The sequence below is a fragment of the Microtus oregoni genome, unplaced genomic scaffold (genome assembly GCF_018167655.1).
Source record: "Microtus oregoni isolate MIOR12 unplaced genomic scaffold, Mior012 000026F_ref0000081, whole genome shotgun sequence".
Classification (NCBI taxonomy): domain Eukaryota; kingdom Metazoa; phylum Chordata; class Mammalia; order Rodentia; family Cricetidae; genus Microtus; species Microtus oregoni.
The window spans coordinates 35,678,458-35,704,923 of record NW_024543085.1 but is presented as its reverse complement, the minus strand read 5'-3'; the positions used below and the strand labels follow the sequence as shown (position 1 = coordinate 35,704,923).

At 42.1% G+C, this 26,466-nt stretch overlaps 1 protein-coding gene across 1 annotated transcript in view; it reads right to left on the bottom strand.

Moving 5' to 3' along the window:
- LOC121463352 overlaps window positions 1-26,466 on the bottom strand; it is a 116,019-nt gene that overhangs the window by 82,450 nt on the left and 7,103 nt on the right. The window contains exon 3 of the mRNA XM_041675527.1: window positions 13,490-13,593. Coding sequence (XP_041531461.1) covers window positions 13,490-13,593 — 104 coding nt within the window. The remainder of the gene's footprint in view (window positions 1-13,489; window positions 13,594-26,466) is intronic.

The window sequence follows — 26,466 nt, the reverse complement described above, 5'->3', positions numbered from 1 at the left end:
TCAAACCAATTCTTCCTGGTGACTTCCTTCTCTCTGCATCACCAATTACACCAGTCTTGAAGGCCTAAGATGACTTCTCCATGTTCCTCTGCCTCAGTCAAACACCAGTCAGTCTCCAGGGAATCAGCACAGCTAGCACGGAGGGGCTAAACTGGAGCACAGTGAAAGGCATCTGACCCACACCTCCTCACTGTCCCTGAAACTCAGCTGCAGACACAGAGAATTACACCTCCTGTGGGGCCAAGGAGCTGAGGCTCAGAGGTAAGTGGTTTAAGTACTTGACAAGGCCATGCAGCTGACAGGGAGCATATCTGAAACCGGAGATGCCTGCACCTTCAAAGCTGTGTTGGCCACAGAGCCACAGCTCACACTTCCTCTGTTCTTTCCTCACAACCCCGTGTCAGCCGTCAGTAGCTTTGAGGTCAACTTCTGAATGTTCCCTGCACAGGAGAGTGAGTTAAACTTCTAGAATGTTACCTTGTTCATAATATTCTTTTCCCCTTACCATCTTTACTTGCAACTCAAACACAGGTGTCCTCCTACAACCTGGCTTTTCCACGGTCTGATGAAAAACATGGAACTTCACTCACGTTCTTTTTTTTCCTGAAGATGGAGTTACAAGGGGTTGTGAAAGACTATGTCAGTGCTGGCAAACAGATGCAGGTCCACTATAAGAGTAGCAAGTACTCTGAACCAGAGCCATCTCTTCAGCCCCCACATCAGACTTCAGACTAGTCTTTGTCAGACTGTCTCATCACATGCAGCATGAGAAAAGGAAACGGCTCAGATCTTGTTCGATCACCTGGTAGGTCCTTGTCTTCCTGTCCCACTGGATAGCTCTCACGTCATTCACCGCCCAGATACCATCAACACTTTGTTTTAACTCTCCTAGTCCTGAGTAGTTATTACCTCAAATTACTTGGAGCATTTATTTGACTTCATGTCTAGAATACCGTCAGCTAGAGTTACCTTATTCTATCTTCAGTGACTCACAAGACACTACTATGCCCATTCCACAGTTGAAGAGTGTCCAGCTTCAAGAGCCCAACGTCACTCTGCTAGGACATGTCAGGGCTGACTGACTCTAGAGACAACCTCCATACTACACTGCTCCCTTTCTCCTGCTACTTGTTAATCAGCAGGCTCTTTGCCACTAAAAGGGCTAGAAAAAATGGAAGACGATTGCAGGTAAATGGCTGACATGATGAACTAGCAGCCTGGAACACAATCTTCCCCAGGGATCAGAAGGCTCAGCAAGAGCAGTTTGGAGAGGAATGAGCAATACTTAAACTCCCTTTACTCTCAGCACACGGGGTCATTGCCTGCTCTTCAATTGCTCTCACAGAGCTGTGCTGAGAGAGACTCACCCGTGCTGCTCCTGCCTACTATAGCAGCCTGCAGCAGGAAAATTATACAGGAGAAATCTTGAAAAAAAGAATACTTTCATCTTTGAGGCTTGGGAGAAGAGAGAAAATAGAAGGAATTCTCAAAAGAAAAGAAATTTATAAATACTATAAAAATGGAATAAATCCTGAAAATAAGTATGTGATATCAAAAGATTAATAAGAGAAGGCAATAAAATTAATTATTGGCAGATAAAATAAATTAAAATCTGTCTTTTCCCCCACACCTGCTATAAATGCCTCCTCACCCCTTCTATATAACTGGAACCCAAGAGAAGATGAATGTCTAAAGAAACACAATGACCCCAGAATCTATGTCTCTTACTTGAGAACAGCCATGTCATTGGGGGTCACTTACAAAATATGCCAAGTAAGGGTGCAGTCTGGGGGACACCAAAATGAAACAAAACCAAAAGATATCCGGAAAGTAACTGAAATATATCACAAACTACTGAATCCAGCAGGTAAAACTGAAAGGTGCTCACTCATTCAACCAAGAGGCTATTCATGACTTTTTCAAGAGCAAGCTCAATCAAATGATGGATTATAAACCAAATTTTACTAATCTGGTTTAAAGTGGCAGAAAAGGGTAAGAGATAAACATTAAAAATTGGTATAAATGGAAAGATAGGTAGGACAGTAAACAAATAGAATTGTCACTTGAATGGAGATAAGTGTAAGTTTGGAATGATTTTGATCAACAAGGAAGAAATCTGAGATTAGGGATACAAATGAAGGAGCAGATGATGAGGGGCAGGTACTAAGGAGAGGCAGAATGACTGGCATTGGGCAGTAGGACGGCTGCCTACCCAGTGAAGGAGACAACACAAATGTGCATGTGGAGACTGGCCTGAGCTCTGTAATCTCCTCTTTAAAATGGGAGTTAAGGTTGCCTGAGTACAGAGAAGGCAGCAGATGAAACAGAGAAACTCATGAATATTTCAAGACACATTTGTGAAGATGGAAGAGGATCCTGACTACAGATAGAGCACACTTGTTTTCGGGGAATTCAACAGCCTGGGTGTGTGGGTTCAGAAGGGACAAACACAACTGATACTTTACTCTGAATCCCATCTTTTCATCCTCTCCAATAAACAAAATGTGTAAGGAGGAACAGAGGATGTTCCAATATCTAGGGAAATAAAATGATACTGAGTAATACCAATAACTGAGGAGCAGGTTGGGCAAGGGGCTTTTGTTTTTAGGATGCTGGGCCAGTAATACCTGTGAAGCAGTGGTGTGGGAGGTCCTTCTGTTTGTATGTTGCTTTCATTGGTTGAATAAAGAGACTGCCTTGGCCTTTTGATGGGGCAGAACTTATGTCGGTGGAGTAGACAGAACAGAATGCTGGGAAGAAAGGCAGTGTGGCAGAAGTCATGACGCTCCTGCCTGAGACTGATGCTGGTTAGAATATTTCCTGGAAAGCCACAACCTCGTGTTGATACACAGATTGGTGGAAATGGGTTAGATCAGGATGTGAGAGTTGGCCAAGAAGAGGTTAGATATAATGGGCCAGGCAGTATTTAAATGAATACAGTTTCTGTGTGGCTATTTCGGGTGTAAGCTAGTGGGACAGCCGGGACAGAACAAGGGGCCCTGCTCTCTTCAACTGTTTGGCACTCCAACATGATAAAATGACTCCACGTAAAATCTGAGAGAGCTTCAAAAAGAATATAGAGTTTAACACAGCTTCCTGCTGTTCGCTGGCAGCTTGCCACAGCTGCTTTAAGAGAGATTTTCCTGATTCAGCTGTAGTAGAAAAAAAGCTGTGCAGTTTTAAAATGCTGGCTTTCTGGGCTATGCTCCTAGCACAACTTCTGTCTTTTGAAGGAGACAGAGCATTTAGATGGGTTTTGTAAATAAATTTCTATGGTGTGCCTAAAAGGGGGACATTGCGTGCCAGGGCTTAGAGACACAAGTGACTCAGAGGCACAAGCAGCTCCGACATGTTGGACTAGGCGGGGCAAGCAGGCAGTACCTGTATTCGACCTGGGATTGTCGCAGCTTGGATTCTTAAGAGCTTAGCATTTCAAAAGCTCTTCAAGACAGTAGAAAATTAAAGACAATGCAATAGGACAGATACAGACATAAAAGACCTCTAAATGGGTCATAATGTTAGATAAAGTACCTAGGCTTAGGAGAGAGAAAAAAAAAGAGTATACAAAGCCATAAAATAAAGTTAATGCTTAAAGGGGGGGGGGGAGTCTTTAAAGAGGCAGATTAAAGATAGTCATAGATTAAAAAAAATAAAGAAAAATAAGCCAGTAAAAACAGAAAATTCACAGAGAGTCTAGATTATGTATTTTATTGTGTTTTCTTTGAATTTTTTTTAATATAAAAAAGCTAAGTACAAAGAGATATTTCATTGTATGGGCTAAGCTAAACCAGCATGTATATTATAAAGGTATTATGACTTCAGAATTTGGGACTAAGGATATGATGCTTTGGAAAGGAGGTTCTTTTGTTTTCACAGAGGATGAGACCCTACGGATTGCTTCTAGACCAATATGTTATGATAGACCACGCCCTCCTAAAAGGCTGTTGTAAAAACCCTCAAAAATTTCTTTGCCCAACTGCTGACTAGGATAAACTTAGCACACAGGATAGACCATGAAAGACCTGATTAACAACGCCCCTATACAGCACAAAGCAGTTTGGAGAGAAATAACTGCACCTATGTTCCCAGATATTGTTTACATTTAAAGGGAGATATGATATAGATATGAAAAATTTGCATTGTTATAAATCTTGATTTACTGATATAAGTTTAAGGTCAATTTTGTTATATGCATATTTCTAATCTTAATTAAGTTATTGTTTAAAAATGTAATGAATATATAATTAGGAAATATAGGTTGTTAATGGATAAGCATCGATAATAGTCAAGCTTGTAGTCACGTTAGTTAGATTTTTTTAGATATATAGAGATATATTTCAGTTACATAGGCATTCTTCATATCTTTCAAAGACTACAGAATATGGCATTTAAAATGTTTTAATAAATTAGGACTTTTCATGACAATGAGATACGTCTGCTCCTGGCAGCACCAATCTACTTCAAGAGGAAGATGGGCATCAAAGAGGTTCCTTATGGAGTTGATTAGCTATTTGGGTAAGAAACTGCTTTTGCCTGGACTGTTACATAAACTGAACATCAAGAACCGGCAAAGAGAGGACTGCTGAACTTGCCTAAAGGTGAGATGATCCTTCAGGATTCCTGATTCATAAGAGTCTGTGAGACATTCTGCAGGACACAGAAGAAAGTGACTGAACTGCCTTTGAAATTTCCTGCTTCATGGAAATGTCTGCTGGAGACAATGGACGTGTAGGCTGAAGATGGATGCCCCAATGGTACAGAGGAACTTTGGATGACTGTACAGGCAGTGAGATGTCTCTGTCATTTCTAGAGTTTTGGAAGTTACTTACTTCTCATTTACTTAGGTAATATTATATCCTTCTGGAGTCTTTGATAGAGTTGAAGAACAGATATAGTTTTTCTTTGTTATGATAAAAGATAAAATAGATATAAATATTGTAGCTGTAATTCTTGCTTGATACCTGTTATATGTAATTTTACTATGTCAAAGTGAAAGCCTTTTTTTTTTTTGTTTAAACAGTAAAGGGAATATGGTGTAGGATGTCCTTCTGTTTGTGTGTTGCTTTTATTGGTTGAATAAAGACACTGCCTTGGCCTTTTGATAGGGTGGAACTTATGTGGGTAGAGTAGACAGAACAGAATGCTGGAGAAAAGGGCAGTGTAGCAGATGTCATGACGCTCCTGCCTGAGACTGATGCTGGTTAGAATCTTTCCCAGAAAGTCACAACCTCGTGGTGATACACAGATTGGTGGAAATTAATTAGATCAGGATGTGAAAGCTGGCCAAGAAGAGGTTAGACATAATGGGCCAAGCAGTGTTTAAATGAATACAGTTTCTGTGTGGTTATTTCAGGTGTAAGCTAGCAGGGTGGCTGGGACAGAACAAGGGGCCCCACTCCCTTCAACAAAGCAGCTGAAAATAAGCACTTGTATTGGTTCCTTTTTTGCTCTTGGGGTAAAATACCAGGCCAATGCAACTTAGAGAAGACGAGTTCATTTTAGCTATGGTTACAGAGATTGAGAGTCCTGACAGCGGAGCGAAGATGTGGTGGCAGGAGGAGGACACTGAGGACTCACACCCTGACCCACAAACAGGAAGCAGAGAGAGCAAACTAGAAGAGTGGGACCTTGAAAGCCACTCCTATTGAGACAGTTCCTCTAGCAGGGCCACAACAGCACCACTAACTGGGGACTGAGTGTTCAAATGCCACAGATAACGGGGACTCTCATTCAAGGCAACACAGCACTTGAATATACATTTAGGTGTGGAGCTCAGAAGACGTCTTTATAAAGACAAACAAAATCTTGTAATGGGACATCTAGAGATGGAACAGAAGACAGTATGGGCAGGTGAGATCATTCAGGAGAGGGCATGACATGAGAAGAGAGCCTAGGGCAGAGAACTGCCTCCCCCTAAAGGAAGGGGTCACAGAGAACGAGAAGGGGAGTGGCAAGGGGAGAAAGAGAGAGGAAGGAGAAGAAGCAGTTGGGAAGGCAGAGACAATGGGGAAATGTGTCTCCCTGTGGTAAGAAAGGTCATGAGAAACTGCAAAGCCAAGAAGTACAGTAAAAGGAATGAGCCAGAGCAAGTGTGGAAGAAGAATAAATTACAAGTGCTAGGGGGCAGCAAATACCTACAATCCCAGCACTTGAGGCAGGAAGTACCAAGGCCATGGCCAGCCTGGGCTACAAAGAAAGACTCCATGGAACTGATGGTTGGGGGAGAAATAAAAGAAGGGGGTGGAAAGGGAAGAGAAATAAAAATAATCAAAACAGAAAAGGAAAAAGAAAATTATCTTTTTACAGATGACATGATCTTTTATACAGAACACCAGAATGGTTACACCTAAACACAGAAGTGTTAGAACCATAAAACAATGTCAGCAAAGCTGTCAGAGAGAAAAAGAATTAACAAAGCAAGCTGTACTTCCATACATAGAATGAATAATGTGTAAAGGAAACTAAGAAATCAATTATGTAAGACAACCAGAAAAAATAAATATTTATAAATAAATTTAGGTAAGTGAGAGAGATGTGTTCCACGAAAACCACAAAACAGACAGGAAGATGCCATGTGCTCAAGGATTGGAAGACAACGCTGTTAAAATGGCCACTGTACAAAGCAGTCTACCAAGTTCATGCAATTCTTGTCAAGATCCCAATGGTACTTTTTGCAGAAATAGGAGAATGCCACATAAGAACTGATATGAAATCTCAAAGAGCCTGAATAGCCAAAATAATCTAGCAAAATAACAAAGTTGGAAGCTTCTCACTTAGTAATTTCACAACTTCTTGCAAGGTTATAATAAAACTATAGTTCGGGTATACAGACTTATATATACAGATACATGTATGGACCAGAAAACCTAGAGGTAAACCTCCATTGTATATGGTCAAAATATCTTCTACAAAAGTCCCAAGACCACATGGCAGAGAAAGAATACCTTTCTATAAACAGTGACAGCCTGATACCTACATGCAAACAGTAAGGCTGTACCTTAGTATTATACCATATACACAATTAAACATAAGAGCTTAACGTGACCTAAACCTATACAGCTCCTAGAAGCAAACATGGGGGAAAGCTTAGTGCCATTGGATTTGACAATAAATCCTTGGATGTGAGAGTAAAAGCTCAGGCGAGGGCTGAGGAGATGGCTAGGGTGGTAATGTGCATGCCCTGAACGCATGAGAACCTAAATATGGAACCCGTGCACTCACGTGAAACACCAGTGTGACAGCTGCAATCCTAGCACTGACAAGCAGACACAGGGATAACCAGAACCTGCTGGCCAGCTAGTGTGGCCCAGTCAATGAGCTCTGAGGCTGATGAGTAACTGCCCCCAAAAATAATGTGGGGGGCAATTAAGGAAAACACGTAACACTGACTTCTGACCAACATATATATGCAGAGACATTCACCATACACAAATCTACCCAAAGCACGGGCAACAAGAGCAAAGGACTTTAAAAGCTTCTGGACACCCTAAGACACAACAACAAATGGAAACGCCAACATATACAATGAGGAAAAAAACTGCAAATTATATATTTCATAAGGGGTTAATATCTAGAATATATAAAAAAATTCATAAAATTCAACAACAAAGCCCAATTAAGAACTGGGAAAAGAGTTTAACCAAACTTTTCTCCAAAGAAGAAATAGAAGGGGCCAAAAGCTATGTAAAAAAAAAAATTCTCTATATTTTTAGAAAAATGAAAATCAACTCAAAATCCATCACAACAAAACATAAGTTAATGAATATGTAGAGAAACTGCAACTATTTTGCACTATGGTAGTACTATAAAAGCTGTTACCAAAAAACAATTTGAAGGCTCCTTAAAAAAATAACAATACCACTTCTTACCATACAATCCAGCAGCCGTTCTTCTAGGTTATGTATCTAAAGGAACTGTAAAAAGAATCTAAGAGGTATTTCCTCTCCCTAGTTCACTGCAACGTTATTCACAATGGCCAGCAGACAGAAGTAACCCAATCTCCACTGAGAAATGAGTAAAGTATTACGTACACATGCAGAGGAACAGTAATTACTCAACCTTTGAAAATAAACCTGACATCCTATGATGTGGATGAATATTAAGGACAGTGTACAAGTGCAATAAGACAGTCAGTCACAAAAGAGCAAACACTGTATGATCCTGCCTACACTGCATGTCTCTATCAGTCAAACTCATGGAAAAACAAAGGGGGGGGTGGCTTCAAGGAATGAAGGAAAGAAAACAGGGAGAACTCAATGAGTATAGTTTCAGTTTTGCATAAACAAAGGAGTCCAAAAAATCTTTTGCACAACAACATGAGAATACTCAACAACACTGACCTGCACATTCGCTCACGAAGGATCAAAGTATGCAGAAGTGTGAGAAAGAGAAGAGGGAGACCCGAGAGCTTCATCTGTGCTTGTAACCTTGGATTTCAAGGGTGGAGAAGGAGCACGTGAGGCCTTCAGTCAAGCTGTTTCAAACCTCCTTCAGAGTGAGGCCTCTTCATGCTGGAGAACCAAAGGGTCTTTTAAAACAATGAAGACTTCAGGGAGTATCAGAGGACCTCTGAAGACACAGTGAGCTCTTCAGATCTTCACCTGGTGGGGACGGGGCACCCCCAGTGAGCCAGCATCAGTGTGCTTAGAGGCCCTGCAGTCTGTACAGACTCCCCTGAGGCCCAGGTTAGAAACTGGAAGAAAGGCCTGCTAACTCTTTCCTTACCTCACAGATGCTAAGCTGTGCGGATACTAGCTAACAGAGCTTGGTGCCTAGCTCTGAGAGTACTTGCAAGGAAAGAACCACTCCGCTGCAGATTATCAGACCACACACTACAGTGTCAAGTTTTTTGTCAGCAGTAAACTGAATATTCATTAGAGTATCAAGTGTGGATCTCTTTTCCAATACAATTTCTACCTCTTCCCTGGTCAGCAAAGCAATATGGAATATATCTGGATTTCTGTGTTGGTATACATACAAGTAGCACTTGGTTACATAATTATAAGACTACAATTAGGTTAATTTCTTAAGATTTTATGATTTTTATACAAAAAAAAAAACCCCTGCTTATGTAAACTTACCATACAAAGCCAGAATAGAAAATTTGGCACTTTCTTCTCCTGCCATGTCTGAAGGCTGATATAACACATGATACACTGAATTCCTTATTCATACACAAAGGGTGCCAAGCTGGGATCTCATTTAAATTAACCCAGTCTAATGAAATAGATGAAGATAGTCACAGGGCATGGAGAAAGCAGAGCCAATGAGTACCCAGCAGACAGGGGTGACAGATACAGACAGACAGAGATCACAGTAAGAAAACCTGGGCAATAATCCCAAGGAGATAAATGAGTTACAATTTCAATTTACTACTTGCAGTCATCTTCTACAGATTTGGTAGGCAGGGAAAGGAAAACAAATTACGCAAGATAAGCATGGAGCATCCTATTAGTCATTCCTCTATGGTCTCCCCTCCCCTTTTCCTTTTGTTTTCTCTTATCCACTTCTGCTGTGGTTCTTCTCCTCTTTCCCCATCTAGTAACATCATCAACATCTCTCATCCACTCACAATCTTCACTTCCTTCTTTATTCACGTATTTCTATCTCCACTCTCCTCCTTCCTTATCCAATCACCTTTCCCTATCCATATCAGAAGGAAGGAGGAGGGAGGTAAGTGGAGAAGATTTCCAGGCTTCCTCTGATGTCTGTCTTCACTGTTCCACTACACCACTATTGAGTATTTGCCCATCACATATGAGGAATTCAAAATACCAGCAACAGCTTATTCAAAACAGAAGAAAACACCAGGTCTTTAATATGAAAATGAGCACAGAACATGCATACAAAGCTCAATGCACGTGGCTAAGTTTTTTATGCTCATCTTACTAATCAAAGACATGTAAATTACATAGAGCAATTATTATTCCCCTATAAAATTCAGTTTTAAATTATCATTCACTGATTTCACCGATGACAAAATACAACAAGAAAGATACTCTTTTTTTTCCAACTCTATTTCTTCTTTATTTCCAAACCATCTCCATTCCCACTTCTGTTTTTTTTCCATTTTTTTATTGAGAAAAGGAGAAAAAAAAAAACAAGTTTCCACCTCCTCCCAGCCTCCCATTTCCCTCCCCCTCCTCCCACCCTTCTTCCCCTCCTCCCACCCTTCTCCCCCTCCCCCCACTCCTCTCCCTCTCCCTCTCCAGTCCAAAGAGCAGTCAGGGTTCAAGAAGTCGGGACCACGAGGGGTGCACCCACCCACTGAGACAGTGGAGCTGATCTATTGGGAGCTCACCAAGGCCAGCTGGACTGTGACTGAAAAAGCATGGGATAAAACTGGACTCTCTGAACATGGCGAACAATGAGGGCTGATGAGAAGCCAAGGACAATGGCACGGGGTTTTGAACCTACGTAACGTGCTGGCTTTGTGGGAGCCTAGCCAGTTTGGATGTTCACCTTCCTAGAAATGGACGGAGAGGGGAGGACCTAGGACTTACCACAGGGCAAGAAAGATACTCTTGCCTACTCCTGTAAGGAAGGTAAATTAGCTCTATACGGAAAAACAAAATGGCTCAATATATTTATTCTGTTTTTATATGGCATCATTTGATGATATTTATATTTATCAATATGTTACCTAGCTTATCCAGTAAAGTAAACCCTGAGAATGTAGGGCTTTGGGTACTGCTAGAACCTCCACACCAAGTAAGATCTGGCACAGGATGGGTATTCTAGAAACATCTATCAAGTGAGTGAGTCATATAACAATTCAGCTTTTTAAATGGAGAATTTTCAGAAATGTACAAAAAAGCAACTCAAAATACAAAGTAAGTAAACATAGCACGGTAAAAGATAATCTATAACCAGCGTTATCCCAATTATGTTCAAACAGGACCATCAATCAAAATCCCAATAAACAAAAGAAGACATTTTACAAAATTTCCTCTAAGTTGTAGGAGGGTAAATGACATCTTAAAATTGCAACGTACATGCAATGCTAACTTTTCTAAAATAAATTATTATCTAAACAGATGGAAAATATTCCTCCCTTTAAATATTTTCTCCCTTGGTTAAAATCCCTCCCCTAGGAAGAAACATCCACACCGCAAACATCAATGAAGCAATCCAGGCTAGTGCACACAAAGTCCCAAAGGACCATGTAATCATTCACAAGGCCTTTAGTAGAAAACACCTGCTCTGTGTTGAGTGCAAGGGAAAGGAAGGGTTAAGTCCCACTCTCAAATGCTCATAATTGTTAAATCCCTAAGTGCAGTACAACCACATGAGCTAAGTTGCAACACAGTAAGATAAAGGTTGGGAGATGAGGACAGAAGTCCACAAACACTGGCCTAAGTGGGATGGACCTGCAGGGCCAGACAGAGCCCTACGGATCAGGAGTCCACAAACACGGGCCTAAGTGGGATGGACCTGCAGGGCCAGACAGAGCCCTACGGATCAGGAGTCAGAGGGAAAGAGTTAGGAAGACGCTAAGGCCTGAGAATCTGTGTCTCTGAACTTCTAAGTGAATCTCCTAATTCCAAGTGAAATGGCATTAGGATGTAGAAATAATGGGGCAATAAGGGTGTTGCCCTCATAATAGGATTAGCACCTCTCTAAGAAGAGACACCAGCCAGATGTCACATCCCATCCACAACCCTCCCTCTGAAGACACAGCCACAAGACAGCCACCTGCAAACTAAGAAGAGTGTACCACACCAGTGCAACCATCTTGGATTCATAGTTCCACTTTGCACATTGTGAGAAATAAACTTTTGTTATTTAAGCCACCCCAGTTATAGCTACCTGAGCAAAGTATACAAAGGCCATAAATATATTTGTGTGTGTGTGTGTGTGTGTGTGTGTGTGTGTTAAAAACGGGAAGGTAGTAGATCTCATATTTAGTTCGTTAGCAATTACTATCATAATTTAATGTAGGTGATAAACACACTAGACTTCGAAAAACAATAGTTTAAAGATAAAAGATGGGAGTGGAGGGAAGATATGAAAAGACTGAGTCCACACTAAGGGCTTTGGACATTATGCTGAAGACAACAGAAAGAAAAAAAACTTGAGATTTTTAGCAGATAAAGGACATAATCATATCTGAGCTGCAGAATAAAAAGACTGTGAGAACCTGAAAGGTAAAGCTGAAGTGGAGGGAGGGCTGCGGGGAGAGGCTGCCATAATGTCTGGTCAACTAAAGGGAGGAACAAGAGCCCTCTTGTCTCAAGGGAGGTCGCGGTCTGGCAGCACTTGGTGACCAACTGATTGCAGGAGGTGAGAGATGAGGAAATAAGCCAGGGTTTGTGCTTAGGCAATGGACCAGAATGAGATTTCAAGCCTTTGATTGATATTGCAGGTTTGTGGGAAAACAATGTGCGGCTAAGGAGTCTCTAGACTGTTACACCTGTCGGGCACTTTCAAGGGAACCCACACAGATGTCTGGACTTGGCTGTTTGGAAACAGGAGAGATTGGACACAAGCTACAGAACTGGAATTCACGTCTGTGAAAGCAAAGTATGCGGGTTGCTAAGGCCATCCAAGTGGAGGGTAGCATGGGAAGATGTCAGTCGAGGGCACTCTGAGAGGACGGTCTTTACAAGCCACCCCTTCCCCAGCAACTCCCTTTTTTGTCATAAATGATTCATCTGTCACTGAAGGACGGGGAATACGCAGGCAGCCTAGTGTGCAAAGAGGACTGGTCCAGCTGCCTGAACTAAATCCCAGCTTTGTCACTCACAGGTAGTTGGACCCTGGGTAAGTCAATTAACTTCTTCACTAGCAAAACGAAGAAACACCGTCTGCCCTGATTACTTAATTTGGCTGTGAAGATCAGCTGTGATGGGGTTGTGACAAAATCTGTACATGTTTCCGTATCTAAGCTGTCTTCACAAATATGTACGACATTAACAGTGTATATTCCCTTCTCAGCAGCCAGAATGTTCATTCTCATTAGCGTCAGTTAAAAACTCTCAATTCCATGTTTAAATCAGCATATATTTCCCTTTAAAGCGGGTTGTCCCCAACCGCATAAGCTCCCAAATTCTAACTGAGGCCCCTCTCCTGACCGGGAAGGTGAGGATTTTCTCACTAAAGCAGCGCTCCTTGGGGGGTTCTAGCCATCTCCATCAGCAGAACCTAGAAAACGGAATGAATGAACAGACCTGCCCATCAAATACTACTGGTTCCGTTTCTGTTCCGGGGGACCCCACTGCCCAAGGGGGTGGTGACTGAGGGGGCCACAGATTAGGGACAGCTCTGGGACTCGAACCAGCACACCTGACCCACAGGGACCAGAGGCGCGCGCACCACACCGGCACGGCCCAGCCCCCTTCTCCCACCGCGCCGCAGCCAGCAACTGCGCGGCAGATCCCCGGGCGCCAGGCGGGTTCCCGGGACGCCCCGCTCAACCCAGCCACCCGTGACTGCACCCCACACACGGGTCACACACACCCAGCGGCCCGCACTCGCTCCCCGAACTCACCGCTGCCGTTGCTTGGCGCCCGGCCTTTTCCGTGTGCTCTCGCGAAACTCTTCCTCCCTCCAGAGGGAAACCGCGACCACCGTCCTCCGGTTCCGACAGGTGGGCTGTGCCGGCCGGGTGGGGCGCAGCCCTCCAGTGGTCCTGAGTGGTCACTGCCCTCTCTTCCTGTTCTCCCACTTGCTCATTCTTTCAATCTCTCATCCATCCACCTGTCCATCTCTTCTGGAAAGTTCACAATATATAATACGAACAGTTTTACGATTTGAAACTAAATCATAAAGTCATTAAAGGAGTAAGAATTTTAGATAGTGGTAAATGAAATCAAAAACACACTGGTTGATAGGAACTGTGGCAAGGAGGGGCTGAGTTAAACTAAACAGCTGAAGTTTGGGATCCCCGAAATCAGGAAGAAGAGGATCAGGTCAGAAAGCACAGAAGATAGAGCAGGGCACAGGAGAAGCAAGCACAAAATCCGAGACGCACTAGGCCAGTGTGAGGAAGGCAGAGAGAGGTAGAAAGAGAGACATGAGGCAAAAGAGGCCATGGTGGTGTAGGGGCACCAGAAAATGTGTCTGTTCAAAATATAGCCTGAAACTGAGCTGCGCTGCAGATGAGGGACAGATGCAGGCGAGCTTCCTGCTTTCCTTCGGTGTGCTTAAGACCCAGGCAGTTAGTTGTTAGTTAGTTAGTTACAAGACTTTGTATCTTTCCATCTCTGACTATCAAGGATATGTCAACAAAACAATACAGACGTTGATATAAAAAGACGTTGTGGAAGTCTGTTTCGAGGGCATGACATGGCTATTGGTGTCTTGAAATGGGAACAGCTGTGATTACTCACCAAGTTCATCATAAGATCGGACACATGAACACATTCACATTTGATCCCTACTGGCCCACCTCTTCACCTGCTGTAGATGCAAGGAAAGGTTGCTGGGGCCAAGAGGTCTGAGGAGTGTTGGGGACGGCAACTTCTTCAGTGCTGTTGTCTTCTGTGTGTTCCTGTTGGTCATCCCTCACCCATGTGTCTCTAAGTAACCCCAATCAAATTCATTGATTCACACATCTAGACTTCGGGGGAATCATTTCTTTGGGGTCTGTCCTTGTCACCCTATCTGGAGAGAAAGGGCATTCATTTGCTGGTGTCTGCCTAGGGAAAGTCTACAGGAAGTGAATTTACTCTGAGCCAAATATGAATGACCATAGTTTTGGGGGATATATTCAAGTTGCCCTGAATGACATGTTCCACTGCGAAACAGGTTAGTTGAACATTTATAATCACAGAATAAAATAAAGTCATAATTTAATTTGGATTGTCAGATTGGTAGATTACGACAAAGTAGAGCAATCTCTTCCATGGGTTTCAGATGCTGTGTGACGACCTTCCTAGAGTTGGGTGGGCAGAAGCTTTCAGTTGTATCACTCCTAATGTCTTACCTAGTAGAATAAACATGGGTCAGGAGAGAACTTGGTGGCAAATGGCGATTAAAGGTAAGAAAGGATGCTTTGGGCTATCCATCTGCGACACCCCATCTCTCCATTGTGAAGTTCTAAGGTCTGCTGGTCTATACACTCCTGAACACCAATGTACTTTTTTTTTTTTCTCGGAACTTTAGTCCACAGACAATAAAAGCTAACTGCTGTAGGTCCTCATCAGCATTAGGAGGATTATTTAACCAGTCTTTATCTGCCATGTGTTTACCATCCCCTAAATCGTTGCCAATAAAAAACAAAATCAAGATCACCTTCCCATTTGGTCTCCTCTCTAAATGCTACTGTTCTTTGTTGCAACTGCTATCTAAGACAGAGCCCTACCCCACTGCTTTGAGCTTTTTGCTGGTGTTCAGATGTTAAGAATTCTGCTGTTTCTCCTTAATCTGCTTTTTTCTTTTCCATCCCTCCTTCCTTCCTTTCTTTTTTTTTATAGAAATGTCCCTCAAGGGTAGAAAAATTATATTCCTTTCCATGCAGAGGAAAATGTTTTATACATGCCATTAGTGGAATAGGATTCAATCAGCAGAATTGGGCACCTCTAGTAACAGTACCAGTGAGAAGATTCCAAACAAAAAGCTACATGAACACAGTGCTGATGCCAACTTCCAGAGAGTTTAAATTTGGTACCAGCAACTCCCATATTCATGTGGGGATCAAGCCAAGCAATACAGCTTTCTTCTTCTTCTTCCATCTCTCTGTCAACCAGCATCAGAGGTATGTGACAGGCCTCATGGAGAGCTCTGAGGCTGGGCTCATGTTTAGTGCCCTGCAAAGTGCCCGCAACCTCGGGGCTTGCGATCTACTTTCCCGGCCCTGTTTCCTCTTCTATAACTTAGACTCCACACTAATGCTTGAAGGACAATGAAAACATCCACGGAGGATAAGTACAGTACAGCACATACGATGCCCTGCTTCTCCCTGGGACAGTGTGAGCTCCCTACCACTCACTCTCTCCACTCGCAAATTAGAAGATGGACGATGGAAGCACATCAGACTGTTTTTTTTAAAATCCCTTAGAGTCTAAAATATATTTTTGAGTCTAAAATATTTTAATACTGAGGGAGTCAATGAATTATTTTCAGAATTTCTTTTCCAACTAGCTAAAAAGTTTGTATTTGGAAATGGGTTTGTGCAACCGCTTGACTTCAGGCTGAAAAAACCTGAGATTTGTGGAATGGTCCATACGCTTTAGGAATTGGGCAAAGGGAATTCTGAAAATGAGAGCAGGCAAACTTTGACACATTTTCCCATCAGGAAACAATATTTTTAAAAGCCTAAATGATAATTTCATGTGCTTGCGGTGTGTGTGTGTGTGTGTGTGTGTGTGTGTGTGTCCTCTTTTAGATTTTATGTCTTGTTTTGGATCTTATATATAAAGGGTAAATTACACTCATTTCTGGGTTTAGGACCTATCTAGACCAGAATCCAATATTAATGCCACATGGGCATCCCATGTGAATGTGAACTTGACCACATAACCATCTCATGTGAGTGTGATGTTCACCACATGGCCATCCCATGCAATGTGAACTTGACTTCATGGAATGTTCTAATACTTTGATATTTGCCTGTTAGTTTCTCCAAGAATCAGAAGGAATGTAACTCCACAGATCCATTTTAGATTTCTGGTTTCCAAAACTGTTTTTTTAAACTACCGAACAAGGGCAATTTGTTAAGTACCGACAAGCGATTAGCACGCATTGTCTTGGAATATGCTTCCTAGGGCATCCAAGCTGTGCCAGACTGATATTGCACTTTCAGTAGATTAGTATTGTAGTTCATTATTCATGTTCGGCATTTTGTTTGTGTAAGGCCATCTGTGGGTTCCTGCATGCATCCCTGCTAGAAAGCTATAATGTCTCCAGCTGCTTCTCTATTCATCTCCTGTGGACTGAGTGTCCTCTGCAAACTCATGGTAAGGTTACTTGCCATTTCATTATCAGGTTGGAAGGGTGAGAAGAGGTGAGCAGAATGAAAAGTCTCTCCGCATCAATGCATTGATGCCATTATCAAGGAGCAGGTTCCTGCTGGCCAAGTGTGAGTTAGACCTGATTTTTCTTCTCATGAATGTTTGCCTATCCTACTACCCAAAGTCTCTCAGCTTCTAAAACAGATCTATTTTAACTGTATCAGTTATAGCTGTGGTATTCTGTCTAGTCACAGAAAATACATTGACAATACCATCATGCCTATACCCTTATCCAGGCTTCTCTTGTTGCTACGTGGTGTTTGACCCAACCCTTTCTCAAACAATGGTGATGTTTCTAGTGTGTATCACTCACTTTAGGTATCAATTGTGACTTTTTTTTATAAGAACAAAGGCATCAAAGGTAATGGATGAATTTCTAAATATATACCTGAAGATATATGGTATATATCTATGACCATAAAACCATGAACACGCCTAATCTGTTTGAATGCTCACCTGCATGTGGGTATGAAGGTTGGGTTTGGAGACCTGTGTCGATTCTATTCTATTGCAAGTCCTGTTTCACCAAGATGCAGCTTTTAAAATCATCAGTCTTGACACTAACCAGTTTTTCATGATCTTCTGCAGTCTATGAGACACTGACTTAGCTCCAAGACCTTCTGTTACTCGACAACTGAGGACTACCCTCCTTTTACAGCTGTGGAAATCCTTATCAGTGTGTCCAACTTGCCCCTGTGAATTACATGTGACCAAAATAGCCATGGATGTGGCCCAACACGAATTCACATGCTTAATTAAAATATGATTTTTATGATATATTTGTCACATAACTGTGTGATTCCTAAGCACAGGTTTCGTAAATGACAATGTCATGTTACAATATCCAAAATTAGACATGCCTAACAGAGCTTCCCCTGGAAAAAGTGGGCACCTTTTGTGGTAGAGATGTGTGTCTGATGTGATTGATTTTTAGATTCCTGGGGCAGCATCTTAAGCACAAACCCCAGGTTCAAGAACATGTCCTGTGTCACAGAAAAGGCCAAAGAGACATGAAGATGTGCACATCCAGAGAGAAGCTTGTGTTTTTCCAATCCCATGTTCTTTGATCACTATCAAATCACTGAATGATGTTCTCGAAGAGCAGAAAATGTAATCCCTGGAAGCTACTGGAAGTTGCCCCTACCTGCTGCAAAATAATACGCATCATACACTGTGATTAAGTATTACTCTCACTGGTTTAATGAAGAGCTGACTGGCCAATAACTAGCCATGAAGAAGTTAGGCAAGAGAATCAAACTAAGAGGATGCTGGGAAGAAGAAGGAGGAGCAGGAGGAGGAGGAGGAAAAAGAGAAGGAGGAGGAACAGGAGGGCAGGGTCAACAGGAGTCACCAGCAAGCCGGGCGGTGGTGGCGCACGCCTTTAATCCCAGCACTCGGGAGGCAGAGGCAGGCGGATCTCTGTGAGTTCGAGACCAGCCTGGTCTACAAGAGCTAGTTCCAGGACAGGCTCCAAAACCACAGAGAAACCCTGTCTCGAAAAACCAAAAAAAAAAAAAAAAAAAAAAGACGTAGAGGAAGCAGCAGATGAACATACCATGCAGAAAAAAGGTACTGCCATGTGATAGAGTGAAGATAAGTAATATGGTTTAAGAGGTAAGAGCTTAGTAACAAGCCTAAGCTATCATCCGAGCATTTATAATTAATAATAAGTCTCTGTGTTATTTGGTTATTAGTTATTAATTACTTGGGAGCTGGCTTGTGGAACAGAGCTGTTAGTGGAACAGAGAAAGAGTCAGCACTTGCCTGGAATCTTTGGGAAAAAAATTGCACTGTCAAAGATAGGGACTAGAATTTCTTCATATCTAACACTGACACAAAGGCACTTTCTACATAGTGAAAAAAGCTAAAAATTAAAAGTATGGGTTTTTGCCCATAAAATCAATCTGTTTCTCTTGAAGACCCTGAAGGAATATGACATTGGATATTGGGGATATCCTCTAGGTCCCAGAATCAAAAGAGTCTTACATCTGTCTCAGTATTTGTAGGACCCTTCCCTGATGATCTTAGTCTGTTGGATTATTTAAAGGAAGCTGTAGAGAGATGGAAAGTATTCTATATGGTGTGCCAGCCAGGCTATCAAGCCATAGTTTCCCACCTGAAATGGTCACCTAACCTTTCAGACAGGCTGTCCCTTCCAGAAAGGCTGTCACCAACCAAACAAAAGGCAAGGATGTTGTTTTGCTCCTTTCTTTGTAATTTGGAGGATGCCTGATAGAGATGCTAATTCAAGCCTATGTGACAGCTAGCATACAGAGCAGATAGGTAGATGTGGACATGACAAAAAGCCATTCATCTGGTTACCTAGGAGACAGAATGCTAATGAATTTCCCCCTTAGTTAAGTTTTGATATGTATAAGGCTATTTGGAGAATAAAGCAGGAGGAATTCTTCAGGATGTGAAGCCATGTGAGTTGTGTATTTCTGCACCTCAATGCCAGTCCAGAGAGAGATTTTTGTTGGGGTCCGGTCCAGAGAAATAATTTATGGTCTGGGCTAGCACCGGACCCCCCAACAGAAAGGAAGAGAAATTTGGCTGATCTTAGGTGAGATTATGATTATTCGTGGCTAGGGGGCATCTTTGGAAGATGGGATGTGGTCCTTAAAGGGGCAGAAAGGACTTCTATAGTCAGCAAGGGAAGCAGGGAAGTGTAGTCTTTCAGCAGGAAACTCTCACAGACCATCTTGAAATGCAGTAGCTTGCAGTTAGTTCAGAACAACCCTGAGATACCATTCTCTTGGCTCAGAAGATATTAGAGAGAAATGACCTCTGTCTAAAAGTAGGATGGGAAGAAACTGGGACAAGAGTGGCACAACCGTTCAATAAGGAACATTTACATCCCAATTGGTACACCCCACCCTGTCATTGTGACTTGGCTCTGAAATGTTTTCCAAAAACGTTGTCAAAATGGTAAGACTTCAAGGGACAGAAGCTAGCTGGAGGAAGTAGAGCACTGTGGGTGTGACTGTGAAAGGCCTCTTGGACCCCCAACCCTCACTCTGTCCCTTGCTATCTTGTCACAATGAGATGAGCATGCCCCCCACAACTGTAATGCTCTGCCTTGCTAGAGGCCGAGTAATGATGTCAAGTGACCGTAGGACCAAAACCTTTAAACTCGTGAATATAAATAAATCTTTGCTTCTTAAACTTACTTTTTGCATTTTCCATACGCATGTGTGTGATGTGCTTGTGCATATGGATGGTTTTGGGGGTGCTTCACATATATGTGTGGGGGTGTACATGCCTGAGAGGCCCAAGGCCAATGCTGGTAATAATCCTCCATCGTTTCTCCACCATATTCATGATGACTGGATCTCTCAGTTAAACCCAGAGCTCTTCACCATGGCTATTCTTGCTAGCAAGCTCGGTCTAGGAATACCCTATCTCTGTCTTCAGAGATGGGTATTATAAAGGACGACCATACCAAACTAGCATTTGTGTGAGTTTCTGGGTTTTCAGATTCTAGTCCTCACACTTGGGAGGCATGTGTTTCCACCACTGAGGCATTTTCCCAGCTTCTTTTCTAAAACATATTTATGCATCTTCTGTGTGTCTGTTTTGCCTGTGTGTGTACCATATGCTTGCCTGATACCTGCAGAGGTCAGAAGAGAGTGTTGGATTCCCTGGAACTGGAATTACGGGTGGTTGTGAGCTACTGTATAAGTACTGGGAACTACACCCAGGTCCTCTGCAAGAGCAGCAAATGTTCTCTGAGCAAAATCACTGAGCCAGCTCTTTAGCCTGAGACTTACTTTTGTGATATATTTTGTCACAATGGAAGAATGGTGACCTCCCACATCAACCTCTGTGAGGAAAGAGAATGAGGATATATGTGGCTACACCATGGGAGAAAGAACCATGATTTTAAACAGCTCCATGTCTCAGTTTTCCCCATGAATGAGATTTTGAAAATCAATATTGTCACATACACCCATTCTTGCCATCTCATACGTTCATCAACTACATAAAGCTAAAAGCAAAGCTGTCTTTCCAAACTGGTGTGTCATGGCTTCCTGGGCATAGGGACGCTCCTACACCTCAGTTACTCCCTCCTGCCTTTACTGCTCCCTGGAACCCTCTGAAGTAGGTCAGCTTAGCTACACCTGGCAATAGAATCAATTATAGGGATGGATTTGCAGGGCCTGCTGAACTCACTGCCCTAGAGTTTGAAGGTTATATGTGAAACTAAAATATGAAGATTGGTCTGTTAGAATAAATAAATCAAAATATCCACTCCTTTCACTGTTTCTGGTGGCTTGAATAGGAATGTCTCATAGACTCCTGTGTTTCAATATTTGGCCCATAGGGAGTGGCACTATTAGGAGGTGTGACCTTGATGTGTCCTTGTTGGAGGAAGTGTGTCATTGTGGGGGCAGGCTTTGAGATCTCTAGCAGGGCTCTTCCTGCTGACTAATGATCCAGATGTAGAACTCTCAGCTACTTGTCCAGCACCGTGTCTGCCTGCACACTGCCGTGCTCCCCACCATGATTCTAATGGACTGAACCTCTGAAACTGTAACCAGCCCCAATGAAATGTTTTCCTTTACAAGAGTTGCCGAGGTCATGGTGTCTCTTCACAGAAATAGAAACCCTAGACAGTGTTGATTCATAGCTCCACTTGTAACCACCGTGTTGCATCGAAGTGTGGTTCCTTCTCTGGAATCCATTTATCTCAACCTTATTTCTTATGGGAACCTAATTTTGTTCAGGCCAACTCCTTCCCATGCCTTGCTTACCTGTGACTGTGTCACAGGTGATTCTTTCACCCAGACCCCACCGGTTTACTCTCACTTGCAGCAACCATAGAAGTTCCTCTTTTGGGCTGTTGATTAGAGTAGAAATTGGCTGTGTATCCCAAAAAGTCTTGAGGGGAAGTCTGCTAAGAGATCTCTAAGAAAATGTTCGTTCGTACATGAAAGGATTTGACAAGATTGTAGTGATCGATTTTAAGAGCATTATTCTAGGTGAAGTAAGTCAGTGGCAAGACTGCATGTTATGTGACTCTGCATACATAAAACATCCAGATGTGCAAAACACATAGGAATGGAAAAAGATTGATGTTGGGTTGAGGAATGGGGGGATGAGAAATGACTGTTCTGAATATGGATATAGAGGAAGATGACTGTTCTGAATATGGATATAGAGGAAGATGCTCTCAATATGCATGTGGTGGTGGCTGCACAGCTCTGTGACTATATTCAAACTAATGAACCACAAACTTTAAATGGCTGAAATTGTATAAAAGGAAACAAAGAAAAAAGAAAGAGAAGAAGAGAAGAGGAAAGACGAGAGGAGAGGAGAGGAGAGGAGAGGAGAGGAGAGGAGAGGAAAAAGATGACTCTGGGTCTGGAGAGATACCTCAGTGGTTCAGCACACATGGATTTGGTTCCCAGTACTGATATGGCAGCTCACATCCATCTGTAACTCCTGTTCCAAGGACCTGACACTTGCCTCTGGCCTTCATGAGCACTAGGCACACACATGATGCACTTACGTGTAAGCAGGCAAACACTCAATAAATTAAAAAAGGATTATTAAAAGGATGATCCCACATTATACTCCATAGGATCATAAATATCCATATGCCATCATCACTCATCCATGAAAGGAGCCAGCCTGAGGCAGAGCCACTTCACAGAGAGTGACAGAAAAAAGATGTAGAAAGAATGAGGATTTTTAATGATGTCATGGAACCAAGTGGTCAGTCTGTGTCTGGATCTTGATTGTGCCAAAATTCTATACATCCTATTATGTAAAACATTGTATTCTGTTTATATCAAAGGCAGGAGCTGTGAACACCCATTGACAACTTACAAACCGCAGGCTGTTGGTGGCCAGAGTGAGGACATTGTTTTTAATAGGACAAGTGGAGGCTTTAAGGCAGGGAATAAGTGAAAATCAATGATAGAAATAGCTGGCAGACGTCAGTGCTCTGCTGGAGCTTTTACTGTTCTTGATTCATTCTCCAGTCGTTTTGATTGTTCTTGGACCCGGGCTGTGCTCGTTTACTATAGATGCATTATCAGTAACGGGGAAGAGTTCCAGGAAGGAGGTGTTGGGGTGCGCGTCTGCCTGTTATTAGACTCTCCCTGTATCTCCTCAGATGAGTTCTGTGGCAGGAGCAGATGCTCCCTAGTGTAAGCGCTTCTATCATGAAAAATGTGAGTGAATTCTTTGAACATTCACTTTGGTGTATTTACTCACTTTATGCACACAGATAGTTCTTTAGACTCCGTGTTTCCTGCAAGAAAATATGAAGGGCTGTTCTTGTGATATTTATGCTTAAAATCCTTTCCTTATTATGACCTTTAATATCCACTGAATCTACAGCTACCAGATTGGAAATATGTAAATGAGGCCTTTCAATAAACCAATGGCTTCCTAAGAAACAGAATATTTTCCATATCATTGCATGGGATTTTTAGGAGTTCTGTGAAGCACCTTGTCACCTGTGTCTTCCAGGGCTCTTTCTTTTCTTCTGATGGTTCTTTGTTTTAATGTGTCTCCTTGTCATCCTGTGCCACCGCCTCCTCACCTCGCTTGGGCCCCAGCTGGCGATTGTAGTTGTCTATTCTGTATGATAGTTTATAAGGACAAAGACCAGACCTAGGATGAAGCAGGTCTACAGTATTGTCCCACAATTCCCAGGCTCCCAGACAATCCAGTTTCTATGTATTCTGAAATGAGAAGGGGAAATTCCACCTGTAACGCATTTGTTTTTGTTTTAAACTTAGTGGTTGTTTTTCCCTTTTAAAAGCAGAACATCCATCAATTTCTTAGTGGTTTGATTTGGCTTCACATTGATGTTGTTTAGTAAAACTGACATTTCAGTCAGAATAATAATTCTGTGATGTCATTCTAATAAACACTCATGCAATTAAAACAGCTGCATCTTTTCACCTGCATAAAATAAGAATAGCTCTTTAGATGGAGGGCACCAACCAGCAACAGCAATCTAACCCTTTCCTAAGATCCACTCAGAATTTCGCTTTGGGCATGGTGGAATAGACCTGAAAATCTCTATACTCCAGTTTCAAAGAATTCTAGATAAAACAAAACAAAATTACCCAAGGTGCATAACTAAATTGGCCAGACAGAAAGAAATCCAACAGGACTGGGAACTAAACAGTACATGATCCCAGAGAGGAAATGTGTGACAATGCATTGCCAGGGCTGAAGGTTCCAGCTCAGACCTCTCCCTCAGCACTAATGAGACCCAAAAGATAAACGCATGAGTCCTACGGAGAGGGCCAGTGAGAAGTGAGACCTACCACTAAGCCACTCTATGAAAACTTACCCTTCAACACAGCTGCATTCCTCTGCAGGATAAAAAACGTTCCCTGCCACACCGCCTCAGTGATGGGACAATCTCTAGGAGCTAGAGAGATGGCTCAGTGATTAAGAATGCTTGTATCTCTGGTAAAGGACTTGAGTTCATTTACCAGCACCCATGTAACCTATAACTCCACTTCCAGGAGTTCTCATCCCTTCTTGTAGCCTCCGAGAATGCCCACACTCATGTGGCATAGACTCACACAGATATGCACACATAAATATATGTAAAAAATTTACAACCTCAAAACAGTGAAAAATAGTATGAAAAAGAAAATGGTTCCAGACTTTAAATATGTTTTGTTTCCAGCAGAAGAAATGGAAAGTTCTCAGGGTAAAGGGAGATGCTCCCGTATACCAGACAACATAGGATTACACATATCTTCTCATCTATAAAATATTTGCCAACATCTTTCGCTTATATTTTATTTCTTTTTTTCTTTACGTGTATGTATGCTATTAAATTCGATAAATGTATCTACATGACCAAAGTATCAAATTGTTTCAGTAAAACCATTTAACCGTGACTGTAGTAGATCGATATTTTAGTGTATCTCCTAATAATTTGATGCACGTTTTTCTGAAGTAAGGATGAAAGCCCCCTGACTTCCAAATATTTCCTGGTTTCTTTGCCTTTTTGGTTGGCTACTGAAATGTTTTGTCATTAAAAGAAGATATTGAACTTCATATTGTTAAATTTTAGATATACTCTGATCAAGTGCTCTAGTGATCAATATTTTCCAGTATTGCCCATAAGTTCCTAACGGCTTCATCCTTATATTAAACCTTTAAAACCCATCTATAATAATTCTTGTATATGTATATCTGTGTATGTATTTGCATGAATGTGTGAGGTGCATTAGAATGTATAGAGACCAGAGGTTAATGTTGGGTGTCTTCCTCCAATGTCCCCCACCTTGTTTTTTTTTTTTTTTACAGGGCTCCTCACTGAGCCCTAGATTGGATGACTAGCAAGTCCCAGGCTCCCTCCCATGTCCTCCTTCCCAGTGCTGGTATCACAGGTATATACCACCAATTTTTCATGTGGGTACTAGGATCTGAAGTCAGATCCTCATGCTTGAATGACAAGCACTTTACTGACTAAGCCATTTCCCCAGGCCTCTATAATTATTATTATTTTTTATATCAGAACATACCAAACTCTTTCTAGTCTCAAGGTCTTCACTTCGTCATTCCATCTAGTTAGCAGCTAACTTTCATTTGCCCTTCTGTGTTCAGCTCAGCATTTTCATGCAAGAAAACTCTCTTAAGCATATCTATGATTCCTCAAGTTGGAGTATAGCTCAGTGCTAAAGCAAACACAAAAGGACTCTGGAGGACAGAAATGTCTCCACACAACAGTCAAGTGCCAAAGCCTTTGTTCAATCCTCAGCACCATAAAATTAGTTAACAATAAAATAAATCATGAACTTATTCCTGACTCTTCCCTAGCTTTCTCTTCTTCGATTGGTCTCATAGTAACCTGTAATTATATATTTAATAGTTTGGTTATTTATTTTATGCCTAGTATCCTCTCTTGATGGCATACCTAATTATACAAGATAAATTTTTTCCTGCAAAACATCCATTTCTTCATGCACTTATAATAAGTATTTGATAAGGTTGAACGAGTGAACAAGCCAGGAGCATCCTTAATTTCATCCCCAGTTCCACATACAAAGACCATGTGTATTCAATCAAACTTCATGTCTGACGCCACTCTCCTCCACTGCAGAAAAGAATGCAGCCTTCTCTGATGTGGGAAGGTCATCTGTCTATATGTTGCTTTCATTGGTTAATTAATAAAGAAACTGCTTGGCCTGATAGGTCAGAACATAGGTGGGTGGAGTAGACAGAACAGAATGCTGGGAAGAAGGGAAGTGAGGTCAGATGTGATGGAGCCAGCAGCCAGGTCAGACATGCTGAATCTTTCCTGGTAAGCCACCACCTCATGGTGCTACACAGATTATTAGAAATGGGTTAGTCAAGATGTGAGAGTTAACCAATAAGAGGCTAGAACTAATGGGCCAGGCAGTGTTTAAATGAATACAGTTTCCGTGTAGTTATTTCTGGCATAAGCTAGCCATGCGGGAGCTGGGTGGGATAAAAAGCAGGCCTGCCCACAGCTCTTCACTACACTTCTCCCTTCCATGACCTCCACCCA